At 47.9% G+C, this 26630-nt stretch overlaps 1 protein-coding gene across 8 annotated transcripts in view; it reads right to left on the reverse strand.

The window, feature by feature from the left end:
* CUX2 (cut like homeobox 2) overlaps nucleotides 1–26630 on the reverse strand; it is a 53248-nt gene that overhangs the window by 13558 nt on the left and 13060 nt on the right. For 7 of the 8 annotated variants that reach the window (XM_052691134.1, XM_052691133.1, XM_052691130.1 and 4 more), the window contains exon 2: nucleotides 2501–2579. In XM_052691134.1, the coding sequence (XP_052547094.1) occupies nucleotides 2501–2579 (79 nt within the window). Of the gene's footprint in view, nucleotides 1–2240; nucleotides 2335–2500; nucleotides 2580–26630 lie in introns of all 8 variants that reach the window. The other variant, XM_052691132.1, reaches the window with a different exon arrangement.

Consider the following 26630-nt stretch of genomic DNA (forward strand, 5'->3'; position numbering starts at 1 on the left):
TCTGTGGGGATTGAGGGTGTTTTTGGGTTATCTGCCCCAAATCCAGAGGGTTTGGCCTGCAGTCCTCCCTTCTAGCACTCAGCATGGATGTGAGCAGCAAAATGGGTCCGGGGTCCCCCAGGACACCACTGGACACTATAGTGCAAATGCCATCGGTGCCACCCCTCCTGGAATGCTTTATGGGAGCTGGCATCAGAGCTCAGTGTCCATCCAGCTGTGAGCATGCTGCGGAAACCCACCCAGGAATTTTGGGAATTGGCCCCTCCACCATACTGAGCCAAAGGGGATGGAGAGTGAAAATGCTCAGCACAGCCCCAGTGAGCGCTGGATGCTCTCCTGGCCATTAATAACACCTATAAGCAGGCGAGCTAACGATGCGGGTAATTACACCCATGGCAGAGGGGCTGGGGACCCCCGTTGTGCTCCCCCCGGAGCCAGGGCACTGTCGATAAATGCTGGGGCAGTGCCGATGCGATGTGTGCTGGCAGCTCCGCTCGTCCCCATAACAAGAAATCACCCCAGAGCTGCTGTCCTATAGTCTCTCTCCATATATATTTCAATATTTCAGTCTATATAATAAGTTCCACCACTAGCTGGCGTTATTGGATGTCATTTAGCAGCAGCAGTGCTGCAGCAGGAACTCCAATCTCTGCTGTGTCCCCAACCCTGGCACCATGGGGCCCTTTCTCACATCCCTCCAGCACCTCACAGCTGCCAGCAGCACCAAATGTCCTCAGGGAGCTGCAGCCAATCCCTGTGCCTTCTGTGCTGAGGACAAAGAAGAGCAGAGGGGATCCATAGAGCATCCGTGGTGCATCCAGGTGAATTCATGTGCATCCAGAGTGCATTTGTGGTGCATCTGTGGTGTATCCACACGAATCCACGGTGCATCCACAGTGCACCCACACTAATCCATAGTGCATCCATGGTGCATCCACATGAATGCACGGTGCATCCACACTAATTCACAGTGCACCCACAGTGCACTCACATACATCCACAATGCATCCACAGTGTATCTACATTAATCTACAGTGCATCTGCAGTGCATCTATGCTTCATCCATGTGCATCCATGGTGCACCCACACAAACCCATCCACAGTGAATCCAACTGAATCCACCCAGTGCATCCATACTAATTCACAGTGCATCCATGGTGCATTTGCATGCACCCATGGTGCACCCACATGAATCCATCACGCATCCAAGCTGTACCCACATGTGCCCATGCTGCATCCTGGCACCAGCAGCCCTTACACCGTGCTGACAACCCCTCATGCTGCCTCATCCCAACCTGCGCCACCCCATCCACCAGAGCCCTACGATACCCTCTGCACATCAAAGCTGGGCTTAAATCAAATCATCCTCAACAACAATGACATTAATTATGCTTTTAACACATTTTACTGCTTCTCCCCCTTCCCTTCACGCCACATCTGTGTGAACAATATCCCAAAGATTTACGGTTTTCTCCCGTAATTACAGACACACAGCAGCTCACTTATCACAATTCTTGCTGAGCAATCAGGCTCCGTTACAGTCGCTGCCAGAGATTTGTGTTGACAGCAGCCATTCAGAGCAAAAACTGTCGAATCAGGACTTATAGTGTGCTTGGGAAGTGTTCGGCTGCAGAGAGACACACGGATGGGGACAGACAGGGACAGACACACGGGTGTGCACATGTGAGCGCATGCAATTGCATGTGATTGCACAGGTGTGTATGCGATTGCACAAGCACAGGGAGAAGTGTTGGAATATGCAAATGCGTGCACGTGTTTGCATGGGTGTGCGTGTGATTGCCTGTGTTTGCAGTGGTGTGCATGTGACTGCGTGTGTGCTCTCTGTGCAGGTGACAGGGTGTGCAGGGAGGGTGCTGAGGAGGAGGGCAGGCCAGAAAGATAACTGGATTCTGCAAAGCGAGCTGACATTTGGTTCTTGTAGCACAGGATAAAATTTAATGAGGACAAAAATATGTCTCCCTAATTCCCCTAAGAAATCATTAAAACATTTTGTTATTCTTAAATGTCTGGAAAATGAATTAGCGGCCCTGCAGGAGCCCTTCCATGCATCCTCAGCCTCTTGGAGCTCTCTGTCCTCAGGGATGGGCAATAGCCTCAGGGCTGCTGCACAGCACTGTGCCTCAGTTTCCCCCCAGAGCTGCGTGAGGAGCCCCTGGAGGGGTCCCAGCCCCCACAGTCTGCTGCCAGGAGCTGGGGCTGTGTCATTTCACCCAACTTACCGTCAAAAAGACAACTGGGGATAGCCGCAGTGTTATTACAAGGGCTGAGCAAATGTATTCCTTTTCTAATGTCAAGATGCATTTGGCTCAGGGGCTGAAACACAGCGATGGCAAAAGCTGTTTCCACTTGTCTCTTCGGTTGGGATTTTCAAAGCAACATGCAAAGAGCGGACGTCTGCAGGGCCAGGGCCGGGCGCTGTGCCCCCGCTGCTCGCTGCTGCCTCCTCGCTATGCAGCCAGGTCACCGCCGCGGTCCTTACCTGGAGCCTCGATCAATTGCTTGCAAACGCTCAGGAAAGCCGTCTCAGCCTCCTTGCTCCTCTTACTAAGTGCAATCACCTGCAGGGAGATGGGAAAAGGGCGGTGAGGGTTGGGGCTGGAGGAGGGAAGGGCTCACGGGGATGGATGGGGGCACGGGATGGTGTCCCCGCTCGCATCCTGTGCACTGCCTTGGGCAGAACTCTTCGCGCTGCTGTAATGTCACGCCACTCTGAATCATTGATGCACTCTGAGTAAATGAAAATTATAATTTAATGCCGTGGCTTAAATAAGAAATAAGATTTCTGCCTGGTATTGTGCTGGTGTGACGATGCTCACCCTAAGGGAGGATGCTCACGGGGTCCCATACAATAGGACCAGAACTCAGTTCTCAGCTCAGTCCCCTTGTCCCCTCTGCCACTACAGCCACGCTGTGTCCGCTGTTGGTGGGGAGGTGGCACACTGCCATGCTGCCAGACCAGTGGTGCCTTCTTCTGCCCCATCCAACATTCATAGGTGAGAACCATTTTCTCCTGTTCCATTTCTCCATGTGCCACTGCCTGTTGGATAAGTTTCTCCAGCCCTACTCCATGCATGTCCAGGACAGGACTCCAATGGAGCAAGGAGACCTCCATGAATGTCCCACTGTCCCCAAGAGCCAGGTCTTGGGGTGACCCCGTAGGAATGCTCCCATTTCAAATAGCCACCAAGCCCAAAACTCAATCCCAATGCAGCCAAGGCACAGCACATCACTTTTTCCACCCTTCCCCTCTCTCATGGAGCTTGCAGCATGCTGCACCAGCCTGGATGCAAATTGCTTGTCATTCAAAATAAAAGCAAACTGCTCATTTGTAATTCAGCAACCACCTGAGCAAAGCTGCCTTCTCCTTCCCAGCTCATGGGCACTGGAGCACAAAGATCATTTTTCTGCTGTTAAAATTGTATAAGTTGTGCTTTTTTTAGCATCTAATATACAAACGGACTTTCCTCTTTGCAGCTGAAGAGGAATTTCCTGTTTGCAGTTTCAGCATTGGCTTTGGGGCACATTGAAATTCTAATAATAAAGTTTAGAGTGGGAGGCATTGAATGGAAGGTGATGGGAGAACATCGTGTCAGGCACACTGTGCCCCATTGATCCAGCACTGAGATGGGCCCACTCAGATGGGCCAGGGCCCCAAATAGGCTGTTCCCATGGGTTTTATTCCTGTTGTCACCTTACAGACACAATCATAGAATCATTAAGGTTGGAAAAGACCACTGAGATCATCCATTCTAACCATCAACCCACCACCTCTGTGCCCACTAACCATGACCCTCAGTTCAGCTTTGGAGAAGGGGAAGATACAGTACCTCGCCACTTCCCTGGCATCCCCACAGAGGGCCAAGCACCTCAGTGGGAACTGCAGGAATAAGGAGCTCGAAACAGCTCTCAAGGATTTTGCTCATCTTGAGTCATAGCGTTTTGTTTCATTTCAGGTTTGGTTTTCCCCCGAAAACTTCTACTGTGCGGAGGCAAATGGCCAAGCAAAACATCATTTTGGGACTTCAGAGCTGCCGAAAACGTTGGAAAACACTTTCATCAAAGTGAAACATATGGACATTTTCCAGGGATATCCCCTACTTGGGCTGCAGCCTCTCATTAACCACAGCAGACGCTGAGGATTCCACCTCATCAGCCCCCAAATTACACTTTTTGCCCTCAAACCCAACCCATCCCATGGGTGTGGTGGCTCCCAGTGTCCATCCTCTGGCTTTGGGTTGCTGATGGCATCTCTCAGCCTCAGCTTTATTTGTTAACAGTGAACCAACCACAGCAGATGGATTTTGAGCCAGCTCTGCTCTTTCAGCATCCCACTAAACTTCAGGAAATGTCAGTGACAACGATCAGTAAAACTTCCCATGGCCTCTGGGATAATTTGGGACAATTCCCAAAACAGGCAGTAGGTGGGGTTTTTAGCAGCATGCTTAAAGCCCTCCAAGCTGAATAAATCCCCGTCAAAAGCAGCCCTAGGGGCAGCAGCCCCAAACCAAGCTTCTAGGAAGCATGTTTGGCAGGAAAGCCAAATTCTCATTAATTTCACTCTTCCCCCCCCCCGTCTCTCCTGCGGCACGGGCTCAAGGTGAGCGCGGCGCGGGAGCGGGGCGTGTGATGGATGACATTCCCGCGCCGGCTCTTTTTCATGGCTGGTGACTTTCCAGCAAAGCAATTATCACTGTAGAATGCGTAATAGCCTAATTAATTACTATTGTCAGGCTGGCCTCTGTGCCATGATTATACCTTACGAAGCCAACTTTTTAAACATTTGGAAGCAGAAATATTATTATAATTGACTGACAAAGCAGTGAAACTCCCCAGCCCGGCCGCGTGCCCGCATCCATACCGCGTGGGATCCAGCACACGCTCCTCCCCGAATCCTCGTATCGAGTGCGGGATAAGTATCAGTTATTTCCATCTAAATACTGGTGGCAGTGAAACACAAATGAGCTCTTTCTACGCAAGGAGGAACAGCTGTCGGGGGAGAAAGCAGCAGCAGAGACCCCGAATGTTGAAGAAAACTGATGAAAAAATACATTCAAGCTATTTTCTTATTCTTTTTTTTTTTTTTTGCTGATGGATAAAGAAGTCAGGGAGAAAAGTGGGAGGGAAGAGAACAGTCCCACTGCATGCACACCCAACCCTTCGTTCCGCTCCAACTCATTCTTCCGAAGGCAGAAAGCTTACATCGCTTTCACAAGGCCAAAAAGCAATTCGCGTCAAAAAGATCAATAATATAAAAATAAAGCCTGAGAATTCTAGTTAAAGGGAACGCCATATAAATATGTTGTTCACGTTCATGATTCGCAGATTAAAAAAAAAAATAAAATGAATCAATATAAGTTCTTCAGATGATGTTATTTCTAATGAGAAATATACCGACACTGCTGCAAATAACTGCTTAACCGAGAAAAAAAAAAGCATTAATAATTTACTTTATAATGCGCAGGCTATGAAATGAAAGAAAATTGCTGCTGGTTCTTAATTTTGTTGTAATGCTTCCTGACAAGTTCAGTGACACTTTGGCAAAGTTCCTGAGAGCAGAGGACACCAATCTCAATGGGATTGGTTCTGCCCCTTGTCCTGTGCTGGCAGCAGTGGCATCACCCATTGGTGCTGTTTGGAGGTGCCAGTTGGCACCACTGGGAGAAGTTTCCCTTGGCCTTCATTTCCTGCATTTCCATCACCATCTCCATGGCTCCAAATACGCTACGTGGAGCGCCCAAGCCATCCCCAGTTGAGGCCCAACCTCAATTCCCAGCGCAGCAAAACCATCTCAAGAACGCTCTGCGTTTTCACCAACACAATTCTCTCTACGTATCGTTTTTTTCCTTTTTTTACACTGCCAAGTTTAGACTTTTTCCCCAAATATATTTTTTCAGTGCGTTTGCTGACAGTTGGCGACTGTCAACCATCTGCTACCCGTGCGCGCGTCGGAGCGCGAGGCTGCAGCGCGAAGCGAAGGATGCCAGGCAGTGGGGACCAGAAACACCCCGCCGGGTGGGTTTATTCCCACATTTACAAGAAATATTTTCTTGCAAAAATATGCAAAACTTGCAAGTTGGGGATGAGGAGCTGCCTGTGCCAAAACTAAAAATCGCTGCAAGGCCCACGTCAGTGGAAGAGGTGGTCTGAAGAGGGACTTAAGATCACAGCACGATGCATTATTAGGTTTAATGCAGCACAGTGGGGATGGAAATGCAGCGATATGAGATCCCTGCTCGCAGCTGGGTGGATTTTTGCCAGCCTCGTACTGCCTGGGCTGAGGATGCAGCGTCCATCCTGCGGGACAGCAGCACGGGTGCATAAAGTTTCACCTCCAATTTAGCAGAACAAAACTTTTAATTTAGATGTTTTCATCCATCTATCAGAATTAAAAAAAAAAAAAAAAAAAAAAAAAGTAAGTTTAAAATAATGACTGTAATAAATGAAGGTAATTAATTGTAGTTTGTTCCTTTACTGTCTAGTCAGCTTAATTTTACCTTTTCATCTAATAATGAGAAAATAATTTTTGTGCTCTGAGGGTTAATGATATGTAACTGCAAGAGCTGCTAATTGCATGTTGCAAACTATTCATCAAAATCCCCATCTGCGCTACTTGATTATGTTTGCTAAATTATTGCTTTGAATTATCTTTCATAAAGCAACTTTTGTAATTAGCAGGGCTTTCGCTTTGCTCTTTTCTCCATTGCAAGGATATTCAAACTTGGTCCGTTTCAAGCTGTTGCCTTTAAGCTGCCATCATGGGCAGCTTTTTGTGATTCTCCGACAGAGAAATAAACTGGCCTTTATCTAATCACGACGAAAAACAAAAGTCAGGTTTTCTCTTGGCAGGGACGATTTATTCCTTCCTTCAATCTCTCTCCTGGCCCCCATTTCTCCTTCCTTGAGAAAGAAATTACATAGGAAGGATGCAGGAGCCTAAATGTGTATGAGCTGCATTCCGAAATGGCAGAGAAATGGCAAAGGAACCCATCTACCACAGCACAGGTTAATATTTTAGAATTATTTTTTTATGCCCATTTACAAGAAGGACTAGAGAGGGAACTCGTGCCATTCATCACTGCATTTTTATGGGCTCCTTCCCATGACGCAGATGATGTAGCGTCCTGCTCTCCCTGTAAATATTCATGGGGAGCACAAAGAGAAGTGCAGTTTGCAGGGAAAAAAAAGAAAACCCAAAAATTTAAGAGGGAGAAAAGGGAGGAAAAAAAGATCCCCTAGAGAAAAAAAGGGGAAAGAAAAGTCCTCTAGGTGGGCTAATGCCTCCATGTGCAATCTTAGAGAGGCCAGCATGAGGACTATGTGCATTGAGCAAGCATCACCCTTCGGCCCCATCCAGGGTTATCTGCTCTGATCCAGCAGGTGATAGAGGGGCAACATCCACCCCACGGGTACGAGATGAAATGACCCCTCCTGCCTCCAGCAAGGACAGGTGAGACTCAGGTGGTGAATGGGGAGATGAAGCAGCACTTCATAGAGTCATGGAATCGTGTCTGGAAAAGATCGTCAGGTCCAGCCATCAACCCATTACCACTCACCATGTTCCTCAGTGACACATCACACATTTCTCAAGACTTTGATGTCCTTCCTGTCCTACATGGAAAAGAAAAACAAACTCAAGGAAGTTGTGTTTATCTCAATCCGCCCTTTGGGATACTGGATCTGCTCTGAAGCACACCTGGTGAGGAGGGCAGCCACACTGGTAAAGAAGCTGCCACCAAGCCAGGGATTGCATCCCAGTGTCACCTCTGCCACCATAAATCCAGGGGCACTTGGTAGAGGGACAGGTTGGGCCCCGCAGGACGGAGCTCATCCATGCACCGTGCATCTAATGAAGGCTATTGGAAAAAATGCAGTATTTAAAAGACTGGAAATGTATTCCTATTGTTATCACTCTCTTTTATGTGTTTATGCATAGTGCATTGGAATGAATCAATACTGGATTGCCCTATAAATAAATGAGCATATCAGTAAACTGAGTAATAAAATGAAGTGATGAAAAATATGGAAATCAGACGCATTTGTGTAAATCCAGTTATTGTTTACTTTAATATTTTCTTATGCAGTTACGTAGCTCCAAAGAGACAGATTTAAAATAAGGTAATGCTCAGCAGATGACAGATCCTAATGTGTCGCTGCCGGCAAGCGCGGCGTGCCGACATCTCCCCAGGGGGTTTCCATCTGAGCACAGCAGAGGAGTGCGGTGAGCAGCCCCTGGTGAGGAGCATCACAGACCCAGGGAGACAGCGACAGATCCCACAGGGATGCATCACCTTGGCCCGTCCAACGCAGGACCAGAACCCATGCACATGAGTACTGAATGCCATTTGAGACCCCAAGGACCACATGGATCATAGAATGGCTTGGGTAGGAGGGACCTCAAAGATCACCCAGTTCCAGGTTGGTTGCCAACTGCTAGATCAATCCCAGAGCATCCCAGCATAGGGATCGTATGTCTGGAGAAGCTGTGGTTGGGATGATGCATCCTCACTGAGCATCCCCTGCAATGCTCTTGGCTTTCCATTTTTTCATCCCATCCGCCTCCAGTCCAGCAAACAGCCTCCGCTAACATTTATTTTGGAGTTGCTCTTTTTTTTTTTTAAAACATTTTTTAGGAAAAAAAAAAACAAAAAAAACCCACTCTGTATCTCCCCCATCTGGGCTGTGATCTTGGCACCAAACACCCAGCGCTTGCTTATTGGGAGCACCACGAGATGCAAAGCCCAAGCCCTGGCACCCCAGCACCCGTGCGAGACACAGCCACAGTTTAGGGGCTGCCATCCATCCCCATGGCTAATCAGCTCCCTTCCTTGTTAGCCACTTACATCTCCAGTTTTCAAACTCTGGCTGCAACAGAGGGAAATGTGCCGTCCTGCCGAGTTAATTCTATGACAGCAAATGTACTGTACTTCAGGTACATTTTTCTTAAATTCCCGGCTGAGTTCAATTAAATGTTTATGAGGCTGTTCGCGTTCCCCCCGTCGCGCCGCCAACTCAGGAGCAGCAGAATTCAGCTCCTTCTGGAACAAAACGAAAACAAAAGGGGGGGGGGGGTGGTGAAAAAAAGAAGGAAGGGAGGGAAAAAAAGGAAGAAGAAAAAAACAAGGTGTTTTAGGAGCACTTTTTTTTACCTCTGTAATTCCCCTGGAATGATTCCAACGCGTGTTGGCAATATTGACGGGGGGGTTGTACGAATAATTGAAGAAAACGGGTATGAAACACAACAGCAAAGCAAAGGCAAGCGGGTGGCTGCGATAATCAGAAGCTGATCAATATGCTCCGCTTCCCAGCCCACCCTCCTCCTTTCTTTTCCAAAAGGAGCAGTGACATAAGCTCATCAGTAACTGTAAAAAAACATCGCACTCCGAGTGTCAAAATAGTCAAGTACAGCATATTGTATTGCCAGATTTGATTCGGAGTCCACTCTGCTGCCAGCTTACATACATCAGCGGGGAGGGAAGCAGTCCAACTGTGACTTACTTACACTTAAGTGTTCATAAATAAGAATTTCAGGATATGTATGGCTTTTTAATTTCGGCAGAATTTGAAACAAAATGGTGGGGCTGATAGGAAGTAAACTGACCCTCAGTGCCATCGCTGTAAATCACAGCCCTGGCTCTGGCCAGAGGTGCCATCATCGAGGCTGACATGGGACAGCCACCACCAGGCCACCGAGATTCCCAGCTCATCCCCACCATCCCCTGCTCACATCAGGATCACATAGAGCATTAAGGCTGTGAGCCATGGTGAAGCAGAGGGGCCTTTGTCTGATGGGAAGATCCGTCGGGAGCTCGCAGCCCCGCCACGAGAAGCTCATTAGCCAGACTCTAATTACTGCCCTGCAGTCTGCGGGAAAAGACGGAAACCATAAAATGCAAAGAGGGGGACACTATTAATTGCTTTTTGATGAATTAGGTGGCAGGGGGTCAGGAGGTGCTGGTGTGGGCAGCGTTTGGGGAGCGGTTGGGGCAAAGTGGCAGCAGGGCTAAAGTGGAATGCAGAAGGCAGGGGTGCTTGGGCGGGGGAATGAGGATGCTGGTTTTGGCTGAGCTAACAGCTGACAGCGTTGGGTACAGGGATCAACATTTGGAACCCTCTGGATAAGGAGCTACGGGGAGAGGAGGGATGTTACTGGAGAAACCCTCTGTCTCAGCCCTTTTCCATGGGGCCAGAGCATCCTTCTTGCTATTCTTCAAACCCCATTGCTCCCACGTGCCCATCCAGCATGGAGGACATGGGGCTGTGCTGGCAGGCAGGGGTACCCAAGACATCCATCATTCCCTACGTATTATGTAAATCTGCAATGCTAAAGATGTATGGAGTCAATTATCAGGGGTCACTGCTGGGTGTAAAATTCATACAATGAAGCTCTTGGTCTCAAATGAATTTGTGAGAGATTGCAAGCTTACTGCCTTTTATTGGACAATATAAATATTTCACTGTTATATAAAAAAATATTGGAGAGAAAGCAGATAAAACCAGGTCCTGTGTGTATACAGAGAAGCAGGGAGTGAAAAACGGCCGTCAGCATCTTTCTAACGGCCTCGCAGTGCGGTACGGGAACACGGAGTTTATGAGCAGGTTGGGGATAGGGGGAGCAGAGTGAGCAGAAAAGTCCACCCCAATGCATCCCTTCAGCAGGGGAGGGCAATTGGTGCACTGTGGATGGACTGCTGGTCACAGTGCAATTATCAGCATCAAGACCATCACAGTGGGGCCACTGGGCTTGACTGTGGCACTGGTGGGGACGGTGCCTCCAGCCAACACGGCTCCGTGCCCACATCTTCCTTCCCCAGTACCCAGTAGGTCAACCCAACCCTGCGATCATAAAGTGGGAGAAAATAAAAAATAGAATTAAATTTAAAAACTTACAGGAATCGATCCCTCTTTCTCCATCTACCTATATTTTATTAAAAACTTTCACATCAATATTAATGGTTAAATCCTCGCTGAGCTGAGTTTAATCACCTGTAAACTGCATCCCCAGCCACAGCGCTTTGCTGCAGGGTATGACCCAAGGAGGAGCGGAGCCCACAGCTCCCTGTGTCCCCAGCTCCCCTGCTGTCACCTACAGCCATACGGGGAGGGTACACGTGCTGAGCCAGTCACCTTCCAATGACATGGATAGGATGGACCCTACAGAAGAAATAAGGAGGGCATGCAGGAGAGAGGAAAGAATGGCATCAGGATCCTGGATAGAAACTGGTTCACAAGCATAAAATATCTGGGGCTCTGGCTGCCAAAAGATACCTGCTGTCAGATGCTATGTGAATCACAATGCTTGCATAGGAAGGATTTGAATGGAGTCCATTAGTGCCTGGGATGATGAGTCAGGATCAGGGGCAGGAGCTGCGAATTCACGCCTGGCTGGAGCCAAGAGAGAGCATTGGTTGGGTTCAGACAGACTCTTCTCAAGCCCCCCAAAAGGGAAATATGTATCAATAGTGCTGGCTATAGGCTTTCCCATATGGCCAGGAACTCCAGCGTGGTGCCATGAAGTGTGCAGGCGTGCAGCCAAATACTGAACTCTGCAACCCAGGCACAAAGCAAGCGGCTGCGCCGCCGGCTCCAGCCATCTGAAATGGAATCGGGCTCTACAGCACTTTATCAAAGCGCTGTAATGGGATCTCGGAAAGGGCAGAGATTGGAGACACGCGGTAGATTTCCATTCCCAAGGAGATATGAAAAAGCTGTGTTAAAAAAAGAAAGAAAAAGAAAGAAAACATATATCAAGGGCTGCTATCTCATGGGGTATAACTGGGGGCTGCTGGCGGATATTCTGCTGCCTGCTCTCCACCTTGTTGCTGATGCATGGCAATGGGGCTGCAGAGAGCCTGGTGCCATCCCCACCTCACGACCCCATCCCCAGCCAGGGGCAGCCCCGCCGGCAGCACTGGAGGGCCCCGTTTCCAGCAGAACATTCATTCATTACCATATTCATTCAGTGTTTATCTCGCAGATGTACAGATCTGTTACAATGGAGAAAAAAGAGAACTCAGAATTTATTCTCAAAAGATATTCAAATTAGTTAATCAAGAGTCCTTTTATTACGTGTCTCGTGTACCAGCAGCAACTATCCATCGAGATAAATGATCAGCTGCTAATAACTGATTACATTGCAGCAAGTGTTTTCTTATCCCTATTACCACCATGTTTAAAGACATTTTATAAATTTCTAATTATTGCAAATTGTTTCTCCTTTTGAAAACATCTTCCCATACTCATCAGCTGTCAATTTCTCCCCACATCTCTCTCACTGAAGGGCGTTAATAGGGAGGAAAGCACAGAAACAGGCATCCCCATCACCTTGTCCCCATTACCCCTGCTCACACGACCCCAAAAACTCCCCACTGTCTGGAAAAGAGCCAGGAAAAGAAAACTAAGGGAGACGGAATGCAAACTGAAAGCAGCCGTGAGATTGATCAGACTGGGACCGTGCTGTCTTAAAGCATGATCCATCTTGACAAGCACGGCGTGGTGGCTGGGGCCGTTTTCCTGGGAAGGATTCAGTGTCCAGTGAACCACGGAGAAATAAATAAACCAGCAGTATATAATGTGGCTCTTGACAAGTGCAAGACATCCGTTCCTAAAGACACTGGCATCCGAGGTCAGCGCGGTGCTTAGGAGGGTGCTAAATAAGATCCTGCTTTCCTCCTGCATATTTTACAGATGAAAGCTGTTCCAGCCTGACAGAAATAGTTAAGAGGGTTCAAAGCCAACGAGGACTTTAAATCCAGCCACCGGCCCCATGCCGCCACTCCAGCCTATTTCTGGGATCCATTCATTACGGCAATCAATCAGCATACCAAGAAAAAAAAGAAAAAAAAGAAAAAAACAATGATAAAAAACCCTCTAAGCACTCTTAGACACTGTACTGGAAAATAGATCTCCTTCCATTGCTTCAGAGCAGTGATGTCCAGGACATGGGACAAGCTGAGACCACAGGAGAGGAGGAGGAAGAGGAGAAAGGCTCCAAGAGAGCAGGGCACACAACACGACGTGTTTGTACGGCTGCATGGCTGCCGGGAAGGGAAGGGGCCACGGGCAGAGGACCAGTCCCGCCGGCGGAGGCCTCTTGGCTCCGTGGGGGCCCAGAGCAGGGGAGGAGACGCCGCAGGCACCAGCCAGGCCATTATACGCTTTATTGATGCTGTTCTGAAGAAAGCTAATCAATATATTAGATTTCCCAAAGAAAGAAAACACCAGCTGCCAGCAGCGCACGGCTCCTCGGCCGCGCCGCGGCTCTCCATCAAGGCCAGGGCCGCGAGGGTCGGGGTCAGGTTCAAGAGGAGGCCTGGCGCTCACGGGGTCAGGCCAGGGCCACGGCTGGGCTCTGCTGTGGGGTGCCCTGAGCTCTGGTGGGCTGAGATAAAGCCAGGAAACCCGCAGGTATCCTGCACATCCTCCCTGTAGGGAAATGCCAGAGAACAGCCCTGTGCCCTACAGGGCAGAGCCAGGGGATAGATCTGTGCTCTGCAAGGCAATGCCTGGGGATAGACCTGCCTCCTGCAGGACAAGTCCAAGGGATAGACCTGTGCCCTGCAGTGTAGAGCCAGGGGATAGACCTGTGCCCTGCAGTATAGAGCCAGGGGTTCTACACTGCGCCCTGGGGATAGACCTGTGCCCTGCAGGACAAGTCCAAGGGATACACCCGTGTCCTGCAATGTAGAGCCAGGGGATAGACTTGTGCCCCAAAGGACAAGGCCATGGGATAGGCACAGAGCCCAGGATGGAGGATAGACACTTTGGGACCTGTCCCTTGCAAGCTGTATCTGCTCAGTGGAGCCACTGCAGTGGCACTGCATGGTCCCAAAATTTCACCATGGATCACCAGTGCGATGCCCCGTGGGCAGCCTGACTGCCATACCACAAAGAAAGGCCCCAACAAGCAGCACAATGCTGAGAATCCAGCACTGGCAGGGAGGATGAATGACGTCATGGGGAATTGATCAGTGTTTTAATAGAATTAGATAATTTTGGGGTTTGTAGAGCCGTTTTCCAAACCCCCAAATTGTGCAGATTTGTAGTCCTAAGCCTAAAGCAGGGCGCATTCAAACAAGGCAGATTCAATGTCCCACATTTCCCCAGGATTATCTGAACCATATCAGATATAATCCAATGATCTGTAAAGTGATTATACCCAACTGAATATAAGAGATCTCTTCTGGTAATGCAATATTTCATCCAGCTGCAGACATTAGGAGGAGGCAAACAAAGGAGGAGATTTAATAAGAGGAAATAAAACTATAGGCAGAGATAGTTTTAATTTTTTTTTTTTTTGTATTGCATCTAATTGCAATCAACAACAGACATCTGACACAGTGACAGCATCAGCAAAATTGCTGCTGAGAGCACAGAATCTTTGTCTAAAAATAATCAGACATTCAGCGTGCCACTGTTTGTTATAATGGTAATCGATGCTGGAGGCTTTGAATTCCATCAATTTATAGATCTGCTCTGTTCTGCCTGGTGATTGTGTTCTGCACACATCTACTCCCTCTCAGCGCAGGCAGCGCCGGGGCACTGTGTGATTAAGATAAGCTCAGATTCCTTTCATACATTCCTTATCAGCTCTAATTCTCCACCAGGCAGAGATGTTCGCAGCAGTTAAAGATTAGTTCAGCTTCTCAGACGCCAAATTTGAGGGTATTGATCAATAAATCAAATCAGAGCAATCAATTGCCCAATCAGAAGAGTCTAGCCGATGCATTATTACTGGCGCCTTCGAACCAGGGCTTTCATGGGTTTCATCAAAACACTGCCTGCCTGGCTCCCCGCCAGCTCCCAGGCTGCCTAATAGACTCCGCAGCAGAGGAGCTCCAGCCCAGCAGAAGAGCAATAAATTTCTCATCAAACAGCCGATAGAGAAACAAGATGAACATCTGTTTTGCTGCAATGAAACTCCTGTGTTCTTCGGGATCTGCAAACCAGGTCTGACAGACCACCCCAAAGGCAGCTTTGCCTTCCACAAAGCAGCACAGCAGAATATTTGCCAGTTATTTCAATCAGGTAATTTAAGAAGACTTTGCATTCGCCCCTCCGCAGCTGCTGGAGCTTTACAGACAGGATTCCAGCTCAGTCAATAATAAAAGCCATCCTGGGACCCTGTACTATGAAGGCAATTTTATGATACCCATTATGTGGCAATGTAACTTCATTAAAAGCTGTTTATTCCCTCTAAGCATTTTAAGCACTTTCCCTCACCCATAAAGCAGAGCCTCCCAATGCACCAGGAAGGCTTTTTTGTTGTTGTTTGTTTTTTGTTTTTTACAAAAAAGCCATTTTCTGGCTTTTCCTCCTTGGGTCACTCCCAATGCCGAGGGCATCCTGAGCATCGCTGTGAGGTGACACCCACTGGTGGGGGCACAGTGCCCGTGTGCTGCTCCAAAATGCACCCAGTGACCAAATTCACCCACCTGGGGCAAAAACATCCCCCCCCTCCGCTTCACCCCTTGAGACATCAGCACCTTTATTTTGTAATGCCCATGTCAGCTGCAGGGCATCCTGAGTGCCTGCCGCATGGAAAGAGAAGGAGAAGCCATTTCCCAACCATTTCTTGCAAAAGCAAGAAAGGAAAAATAAAAGAGAGTGAAAGAGCAGCGCAGAACTGAGCACCATGTGAGGCAGCCCTGCACCAGCCGGGTGCCTGCTCTGAGAGGCAGCCGTATATTACATTTATTGTGCACTCAAGATGAGCTATGATTCCTGCAGCTCTATTTAGGTGACATTTATTATGCTGGCTTGTTTTATAAATTAACATGGACAAGGGACCCTAAAATTAGCCGGCATCATCTGGCTCTCTGCTGCAAAAAGGATCTGGGGGGAAGGCTGGAGGTGCCTGGCACCTTGCACACACCCCTGGGGGCAATATGGGGACCTTCAGTCTGATTTTCCAACCTAACATCATAACCCATAGCCCCTAGAGACCAAGCTGCAATCATGGCCCAGTGGGGCAGACTCCATCCTGCAGAAAACAGACGCATCCCATAGAACAGCAACCAAGAGACAACATTAATACTTAAAATCAAGCAAACAACCCCAAATCTCAAATTTAACACTTGTTCCTGTTGGTAATTTCCTGTGTAAACACACACACACAAAGGCAAACCAACAAAAAGGCCATCCTGTTGAGTCAATTCTACCCCAAAAACACCTTCAGGAATGTGCATGCAGGACACAGCTCCAACCCCAGCAACACCAATCCTGGCCATCTGGAGTCTGATTTGTATAAATCTCCATCTTTCCAGGAAAATCCTTCCAAAACTGCATGCCTTTCCCCAAAACCTTCTAATGCAACAGGTCAGTGCATGGCTGCATCCAATGTGTACTCGAGGCTTCTTTAAACAACAGCCCTGGGTAGCCAAGGAAAAATAGAATTACTAGAATACATTTTAATTGATTTACAACAGCACTTAGTAACAGTGATAAAAGAAAAACTTGTTTTATTGGCCTGTGTGCTAATTAGCTGCACTGACTCTGGTAGGGGATGCTGCACTCACGGCACAACCCCGACCTTCACACAGCCAGAAGCAGCTTTCATACACAAAAAATCCTTTGTAATAACAGGAGACAAATGTTTGCCAAGGACAACAGGCCGCTCTAAGCGTTATCACCCGTGCTCCCAACATCAAAACCCCAGCAATTTCCAACCAATGGGAAAAAGCAGCCCCATCATCTCCCCTTCCTGTCCATAAATGAGCCTTCATTGCAACTTCGGCGGATTCTTCCCCTAACGACTTTTAAGGGCAGCAGATAAAGTCGAAAGGAGCGCACAAGAACCCAACAAATGTTTAATATTCAATAAATGTGTCAATTTTACATACGGAGGCAAATGGGTCTTTATTGAAGAATTGGTAAACTTCCTCAGAGGAAAGTAAGTGCATTTTAGCCTTCAAGGGGTCCCTGATGAATAGAAATGGAATGTGATTTGTGATAAAACTCAGCTGCTCTATAAAAGACGTTAAATAAATGTTGCTGTTTCACTAGGGATATACAGAATTGATTGCATTATAGACTGATTCAAAGATGCACACTCTTACAAGCCACCTGCTTGCTTCTGTGCACAGCATGGCCCAGCCCTGCTCCTCCATGTGCACCCCAAGCATTGGTCCAGAATTTTCTGGAAGTGCCATAAAAACACCAATCCCCATGATTTGGTCCATGGTGCTGTGAGGCACGTAGCCCAAGGAAGTGCTGCACCTCAGCACTTGAGGTGGCATGTTTCTGTTTGCAAGGGTTTGTTGAAGCTTTTACACTGAGGACAGTATGGCACTGGCACAGGGTGCCCAGAGAGGTGGTGGTGCCCCATCCCTGCACACAGCCACGCTCAGGGGACGGGGCTGTGAGCACTGATGGAGCAGTGGGTGTCCCTGTGCACTGCAGGCAGTGGGAACAGACGGCCTTTCGGGGTTCCTTCCAACTCAAACCAGTCTGAGATTCTTTGATTACCATTTTCCAACGTCGTCACTTCTTGAATCACTATTACATTCAAAAAAGCAATTAAAAACATCATCATCACCACCATCATCCCAGGGCTGGTGCCCGGACCAAGCCAAGTTCCCATCCCCCTGAGCACCCTGCCCAGGACAAGTCGCAGTAGAACCATGAGCAAAACCAAGGGCGGCAAAGCAAACATCCCGGCCTCCACACAGACAAATGAGAGGCCGGCAGTAGCACCACGGCGAGCACAAACTGTGATCTAATTGTGCTGTTGCTCCATCATCTTTAATCAATAGCACCCAGGGCTGCCACCGCTCACACAACCCAAATCCCAGCCTCCGCCAAGAAACAGCATGCTGTTAAAAAGCCCGATAGCTTTTCCCAGCTAATAGGTGGCTCATTCCCTCAACCCCGCTGATTTTTTAAAATAAACCTAAATTCCAATAATTGTTTAATGTTTATTTGTATTTAGCTCTGGCTCACCTACCCTGTCTTCCTCATGTCAGAAACTGATATTTGGTTCAGGTGGCTAGAAAAAAAAATAATTAGGAAATGGTTTATGTATCGTCAGAGTTGAACATGCTGCAGGAGCTGGTGTGTGTGCACCACGGCCTCCACGCTCCATGAATTCAGATTTGCTCCAGCAGCATTTGCCACCACAACCCTGCCCCCTACAAGAGCATCCCCTTACCCCCTACAGGAGCATCCCCTCATCCCCTACAAGAGCATCCCTTTGATCCCAATGAGGGCAACCCCTCATCCCCTACAAAAAAATAGTCATCCCCAACAAGAGCGTCCCTTCATCCCCTTAAAGCACATCCCTTTGTCCCCAACATGAGCATCCCCTTCCCCAGTCACTCTGAGCCAGGCTGAAGGTGCTCCTGGAAAAGTACAGGAGCACAGCAGCCAATTCCTGCAGGAGATCCATCATGTCGGATTAGCAACTTAGTTTCTTATTAGCTATTTTCCATCCTATCATATTAATATTTGTTTTCACTAATACAATGCAGGAGTCTTATCATATTAGCAACTTTCACATCACATTAGTGAAAACAAATACTAATACAATACAATACTAATATGACATGATCTGATGGGAAATTGCTAATACAATAAGACTCCTCTACCATTCCAGTGCAGAAACCACACAAGCCCCAGTTCCAGCTCACCCTGAACAAGGCACATACCTGCTATTCCTAAAAACAGCCCCGTGCTCTGTATCCAACGGGCACTGGAGGAATGAGGAATGATGCCAAACACATCCCCAAATCCTTGCCCCACCACTAAGCTGACAATGGGACGAGGCTAGGGCACCCATGTGAGCTATGTTTTCCACACCTGGAACAATTTTCCTGCTTTTCTGCTTCATTTTCCTGAAAGTTCCACCTCCAATCTCTAACCCTACAAACTCTGGGCTGGAAAGCAGAAGGCAGAGGGATCTTCCCAAGGGCAAGAAGGGGGGGACATGGTTCCCGCAGCACCCGCATCTCCCTAGCCATGGAGAAGAGCATCCAAAGCATTTCCTTCCAGCGGTGCCAAGCTTTGGCACGCTCAGCAATTTTCTATTCTCTCAGCAATTTTCTGTTCTACTGAATTAGTAGTTTGTATTGAATTAGTATTCATTTTCCCTAATATGATGTATAGGCATAATCGCGTTAGTGGCTCTGATACCACATCGGGTTCCACAGTGGGAGTACTGCCCTGCTCCAGAAGCTTGCACAGGGGAGCAGAAGGAGCTTTCACCTAGCTTGGGCTTTGGGAAACAAACAGCTCTGAATTATTGAGGAGGTGGCTCTGCTCAGAGTCAGCACTAGGTTCCCTACGAGAAAATGTCTCACATTTACACTCAAACGAGCTGCACATGCACCGAAGAAGAATCATCCCCAGCATGTATAAGCTTGCCTGTTGCCAATATGTACGTCTATTGATTTTAAGCACCCACATCTGAATATTCTGCTTGGAGAAATCCCTGACCCCCTCTGGAATTAAGAATTAGCCAATGAAGTTTGGCATGGGCTGCCCAGGGAGGTGGTAGTCACCGTCCCTGGAGGTGTTCGAGAACCACAGAGATGTGGCACTGAGGGACATGCTTAGCAGGCATGGTGGGGATGGGTTGGAGTTGGACTTCGTGATCTTAGAGGTCTTTTCCAACCGTAATGATTCTATGATTCTAAGTTGCAACAACCACAAGAAAGAAAATCCTATAAGAAAACCATGCACCAAGAACTAGTAGTGGCACCACATGAGTTCTCGTGCCTTGGTCAGCAGCCGTGTTGCACAACAGGCGTGCTACATACATGTATGCATATGACACCCTCGCTGTTGACATCCTGCAGAGCCCCTCACACCATCCCAACCCGGACCCCAGGAAGCTTCCTGGAACGAAGAGCTCCTGGCACACATGGAGATGCTGAAATGTGCCCCCATGCGCTCGGAAACCCAACGCAAATCCCGAGCCTTCACTGTCAGTGCTGTATATCACTTTGAGATATATACCATATTAGCAAAAAGAACTGAATTATATTGCATTCATGATGCAATTAAACACTTCACTAGGAATCAATGTAAAACTGATGAGGCCTGAAAGTAGTGCATATGGCTTAGAACATTATAAAACATTACCTTCACTCAAATCCTTTTCAGTAGCAATTTAAATCTTCTTACAGTTACTGCTGCCAATGGTAAACCATCTACTGATTCATAACAGTGCATGGGAACGAATGAATTTTTTTAAAAATTTATTCAACTACTAAATTACCCATGAAACCGGAATAGCTGACAGGAGTAATCTGAATTATTATTAGCTCTGCAAGTATTCTGCATTAGCCAATTTAAAACCACGGCTCACAGGCAGAAACCAGTTAGTACAGGCAGGGTGTTAAATGACTGCCATAGTTCTTCATTTTACTGCTGCTTACGTTTAAAGGTCAAGAGATAAAAATTACATATGACTGCAAACACAGAAAGGGTGTTTATCTTTCTTTTCTATGAATCAGGTCAACCATAAACTTTAAAAACATTTGGGGATACAAACATACAAAGTAGGATGCCTCTGAAAGAGCTCAGACTTCGTGGGGGCTTGCAGAGGAATTGGGGGCTCCTGCTCCTCCTCCACATCCTCACCATCTTCATCCTTGTCCTCACATCCATCCTTGTCCTCATCATCCTCCTCATCTTCATCATCCTCATCCTTATCCTCATCACTCTCCTCCTTATCCTCATCATCTTCATCTTTATCCTCATTCCCCTCCTTATCCTCACCATCCTCCTGCTTGCCCTCACCATTCTCATTCTTATCCTCATCGTTCTCATCCTTCCTGGGTTTCATGTTTTCCTTACGCTTATGGCCCAGCAAAACTGGATCCAAATGGATCAAGGTTTTGGGTCTCTGCTCCACCAACCTCATCCTATGCACAGCCACGGATGTCAGCACCCCAAGACACGGTTTCGGGGTCAAGGACCTGAGCACCCCAAGCCATGGAGGGAACCAGTCTGTTCCCACCACCCATGAGCATGCTGCCAGGGACTGTGCCATTGGTGGTGAGGAGGAGGAGGCAGAGTGGAAGAGCACAGCAAGGAGGCCGCGTCTCTTTAAGCTCACATAACACTGCATCATCCTTTCTCTTCCTATTTTCGGTTTTATTAGCAAAGCAGCACAATGTTTATACTAGTGGGTATTACATTTGCCAGAACAATTACAGTATGACAAATGGCACATCAATGTAATCCATCAACTCGGCCAAGACAGGAATCCTTTATCCAGGGCTGCCATTAATTCCCAGCCCAGTCCCTGGGGTCCCATGCGTCAGTAGCCATGACAACCTGGGGGATGCCAGTGGCATCGTGCCGGTGGGGATGGGCGCCCTGCACCCAACCAGGGAACTCCAGAGCCTGCGGGAACCCCAGCTCTGCAGCAGCTGCGGATTCTCCTGTGTCTCATAGCATGGCTGTGCTCACAACCCTTGCACTTTTTGCTCTCTACCAAGGGTGATAATCTTGGAGTTTTCACCCTGGCAGCCTGACAGCCATTCTTCAGGGGAGTTTTCAGAAGTTAATCTCTCTGAAACGTGCACATCTGCAGTAATCGTGTTAAAATTGACCAAAGGCATCAAATGTTTTGGGGGGAGATAGCACAAGCTGGAAGCCTCAGCTCTGCAGGAACCAGATTGGAAGTGGTGGGGCTGGTGGGGATGAATGCCACTCAGCTCACAGATTTACACAGATTTACACAGATTTAAGTAAAAATACAGGTCAGGGACCAAGTCAAGACATCAGGCTGGACCAGGCCATGTGGGGCCACAGTAAGTTCTGGAATTGGATGGATGAGAACGGGCTGTCCAGGCAGGCTGTGGGGTCTCCTCCTTGAGATCTTCAAAAGTCAGCTAGACATGGTGCTGGGCACCCTGCTCTGAATGTCCCTGATGGGTTGTGACCCTCTGGGTGTTGCACTAAATAGACCCAGAGGTTCCTTACAATCTCAGCCAGTCTGGAATTCTGAGGCCCCAGCACTTTTCCAGCACTGTGCTTGGATGCTGCCATGTGTCCCAGGTGCACAACCACAACTGCACCAAGATTTGAGAAGAGATGAGATACAGGGTGAGATAGATAAGGGATGAGATATGGGATGAGATCGACCCATGGCTGTATAGGAACTGCTGAGAACCATAGATTCAGTATCTGGGGAAAGGACCAGGTCAGCCCTGGGAGCACAGGTGAAGGCAATTCATGGGTGTGACCAGAAGGGGTGTAGCCTGGATACTCTTAGACCTCATTTAAGGGCTGACTGCCACTGGGGAAGGATCTCTTTCTGGAGATCTCTCCTTGGTGAAGCTCTCCCCTGCAAACCTAGAATCTGCTGATACAGGTGAGCAATCGCTTCCTTTATAGCACCTTTCTGTCGTGCTGGTCTTTCTGCTATCACACCTTTGTTGTAATGCCTTTCCCACGGTACTGATCTGTCAGTTGCTACATGTGGCCAAACATCACAGGAAGTGAATCCCATGGAGATGCTCTGGGCAGCCTTCAGGCAGCCATGAGGTTCATGCAACACCTGTAAATGAACATACTGGCCAAAAAAAAAAAGACAAACAAATGCCACCATGCAAGAATTCCCATGGGTGCAGTGTGCCCTGCAGGTAATGAAATGCTACTCAGAAGCCAAAAGCAAGAGGAAAATCAAAGCCTGCTAATGGACATGAGCACCCTGGGGTTGTTCTCTGCCAAATCAGTCTGGCCACAGCCCAGGGATGCAGGCAGGCACCAACTGTCTCACCTGTATCATTAAGCCATTACTAGAATCATCTTATCCCTATTTATAATGCTCAATACATGCTCTGAAGTCTTCTCTAATACTGTAATTAGATGGAACGCTCAGAGGGATGGATTAAATCGGGATGGCATTTTATGCAATGGTGCTGTGTTTTACAGGGGCCTGGCTTGAAAAACAGGAAAAAAAAAATAATACAAATTCTCTGTAGATGCAGGCGACTACAAGTGGGGCTTTCTGATAATGCAGCCCTTTGGGTCATTTTCCTATGCCAACCTCCTCCCATGCAGGGCAATGTGTGGAGCCAGGCATGGCCTCATCCAGTGGCCACATCAGCCTGGATCCTGTAAATCATCTCTGAGCCGTCCCCGCAATTTATAGGCAGGACATTAAACATTATAGCCACTGACGGCATCAAATTACACTTGAAAAATTGAGTTCTGACGGAAAATGAATTTAAAACCTAAATTAAATTAAAACCTAACTAAATTAAAATTAGGTTTCTAAACTAAAATGACTTTTTAATATTTTCAGGAGGAAAAAAAAAAAAAAAACCCTTCTGTCAACTAATAAAATCTGCCAGTGTCTTTTACAGCTGACAAGTCCTGTCTGGTTGCAGCTCTGTTGCTGCTGCATTACAACTAACCAGCACAGAAAAGGGGCTGATGGTCTTCTGCACTGTTCCTTCAGCAGGACTGAGAAAGGACAGTGATGCCTCCAAGCAGTTAAAAAAATAATCCTAATTAACAGGATCTGAGCAAGCAGCTGGATGGGCAAACCCAGCACTGTGCAGTGGGGACAGCTTGAGATGCTCAGGGATCAGATCCATCTTGGGGCATGGCACTGGGATGCCATCAACGTGGTTTTCTCCACATTTGAGGCTAACTGAAGCCTCCCAAAGTCTCTCCCTGATCATTAATGGTGGTAATTAATTCATCCTGCTTTTTAAATAGCGTTCGATGCATGAGTCTGCCTGCTCACATCTTGATCTTTCGTTGTCACAGCTTTGATAGAAGAGATGCACAGCCAGCTTGGGTGACCATACATCTATTGATCACCAACACAGGCAGTTGAGAGCAAACCCTGCAACAGGACACATCCAAATGAGCTACACCAAGCAGGCAGCTACTGGGGCACCGAGAATCTTGGGGGCATCCCAGGAACACAGAGGGATGGGTGATGCGGGACCCAAGGAGGGACAGGACCCCAACCCTGTGCTGCACCCACCCAAGGAGCAGCAGCACTGTGCTGCTTCCAAGCCTCCTTTATATCTCCTGCTATTATTTATGGCTTCACTCTGCTGGCAGCTCCTCTGCGGGGAACTTTCCTCGCTTGCCGCTGCCTCGCCGCAGCCCAGACTTGGGGGCTCGCCTGCCAGACGCCGAGCCCAGAGCCCTCTTTCAACAACATTAATTATCTCTGGCTTTCCATAACAACAAAAAAAAAAATCTTGACCCCACTGGCTGCCAATAGCAGGGAAGCATGTGGAGGAAGAGGCTTTTATCTTTGCATCGTGGAGAAGAGCCTTGTGTTTGATCTCTCAGGGTGGGTTTTTTTCCCTCTTTGTACATTTTGAACTTTATAGACTGATTAATTCCTCCTATGGCGGTAAACTGCTGTGTATGCTCTCGAGTGTTGGCTTGATTTTCCTTCTATTAAAAAAAAAAAAGTCTTCCTAAGAAATTAAACCAGCTTAGCACATCTCTGCTCCATAAGCAAGCAGCAGAGAACCTCAGCCTGAATAATGGGGCAGGGGGAGGGCAGCAGGGCAACTTGAAAAGATTTCTTTATTTTAAATTAAAGTTAAGGATTAGAGGCATCAGGCTCTCAAGAGTTATTGTGAAAGCCTTTTTAAAAGTCCCAAGTGGATAGGCCATAATCTTCTTTAAATGGCTAAATTTAGCAGCAGAGCACTCCAGACCTCCATGCATGATGAGGATGCGGGCTTGGGATTTTTCCTTTTCTTGCCTTTTTTCTTTCTTTTTTTCTTAATATCACTGCTTCACAAGACCTGAAGAAGTCTGGAAGCAGAAAGCCTTGGGCACACACAGCCCACAGTCCTGCCAATTGCTATCAGCAGGATGCGCGGAGGGGGAAAGTTGTAGAATAGAAGCACAGAATGGCTTGGGTTGGAAGGGACCTCAAAGGTCATTGAGGTCTAATCCTCCTGCCATGGACAGGATTGCCAACAAAATCAGGCACAAGGCCAAGGAGACCAGGGCCCCATCCAACCTGCCTGTGCTGATGCCTGGCTGCTCTTTGGGAGAAGGAATTGCTTTAATATCCAACTCGGAAGAGATGCCAGCCTCCTGCAGAGGAGGTTTAAAAGGGTTCCAAATTATTGTTATTGGTACCAAAACCCACCTCATTTTAGTTCAGAAGACAGAACTCGGTGCTACCAAAACCTGTGCCACCAACTGCATCCCATGGGTGCTTTGGAAGGGATATCCTGGGGACATGGAGTGATGGAGACAGGCAGAAATAAGAGGGTTTGAGGGTTGCTTGCTTTGAGTTTTTGAGCTTCTTGTTCTACGGGGGTGAAGGGATGAGAGGTTACTGTCTTACCCCAGGTGGCTGTGCTGGGTCCCCAAGCATTCCCCATGAGGCCGCTGCTCCTCTGGAGTGGGCACCCTGCTTGCTGCAAAAGCAGCAAACTGTGCAAAAACGTGGCCAAAATGAGCTCTCCTGTGCTGTGTCACCGACAACATGTCAGGACAGGCATGAGAGCAAGACCCCTGGGTTACTGCCAAAGAGAGACATCTCTGCCTGCAACTACATAACTCAGAATAAAAAGACAAAGCTGGAACACGGCACAATTAATGCAGGAAGCATCGATTTCTGCCCAGCACCAAGCTGGCTCATTAATTCCAGGTGCTCCTACAAGCCAATTCCAGTGCAGGCTGCTCTGCAATAAGAGACCAACGCTAGAAGATCGAAGGGCAAAATTCCTGCCTGCAACCACCACCCAGCAATGGGACACGGGAGGATTTGGGGAGGATTTTTAGAGCTCCCCACCCAGAATTGCCATCCATTGCAGGCATCCCAGCTTTCAAGGCAGCATCCTCCTGCCTTAATGAATGCCAAAGCTGGTTTGCACTTGATAGAGCCTGACAAGAGCAACAATCACAGATTAGGAAGAAAACTTCTTGCTTTTCAACAGAGGTTAATAAATAGTGACAGCATTAAGTCTATTCTGATTAACTATGCTGAAAGATATTATTGCCGTTTGTAACATGGAATCATTATTGGATTAAGCACAGTGTATAAAAATGAAATGTGAGGTTTAATCTCCAGCGCAGGAACGCTGCGCTCTGATGCAAACTGTGCAGCCCTCAAAGCTTCCTTGTATTAAATGTTGTAACTCGCTCTACCCAGAGATAGCATCTTGCATGCGCTGCCTTCCCAGCTTTTTAGGTTTTGCTTTCCTTGGCTGAAAAAGTCGCCACAATTTTCCTTGAGAAGCTGATACAAAGCGAGCCATGCGCCCTGGCCAAAGCCAATAGCAGTCCCCTGTTTTTTCCCAATGCAGGAATTCCAGCATTGGAATGGGTGGATGGATGGGACTGGATGGATGCATGGATGGATAGAAGGACTGGATGGATGGATGGGCGAATGGATGGGCGAATGGATGGGTGAAGGGATGGGTGAATGGATGGGTGGATAAGGCTGTGTGTCTGCTGCGTCCCCGGCTTCCTGTGCAGGACTGACAGACAGGAACATGACGCTATACTACCACCACTTCCCAGGCACGTTCCATGCCCTAAGGTTGGCTGCACCAACATTGGGAGAGGGAGGATGTCTGTAAGGAAAATATTTTCAAAATAAACCACTAAAAGCAAAACTTCTGAAGTGAGAAGACCAACACACACAGTGTCCATATGGAGGAGAG

Source organism: Tympanuchus pallidicinctus, unplaced genomic scaffold, assembly GCF_026119805.1.
Source record: "Tympanuchus pallidicinctus isolate F22 unplaced genomic scaffold, pur_lepc_1.0 scaffold28, whole genome shotgun sequence".
In the NCBI taxonomy this organism is placed as follows: Eukaryota; Metazoa; Chordata; class Aves; order Galliformes; family Phasianidae; genus Tympanuchus; species Tympanuchus pallidicinctus.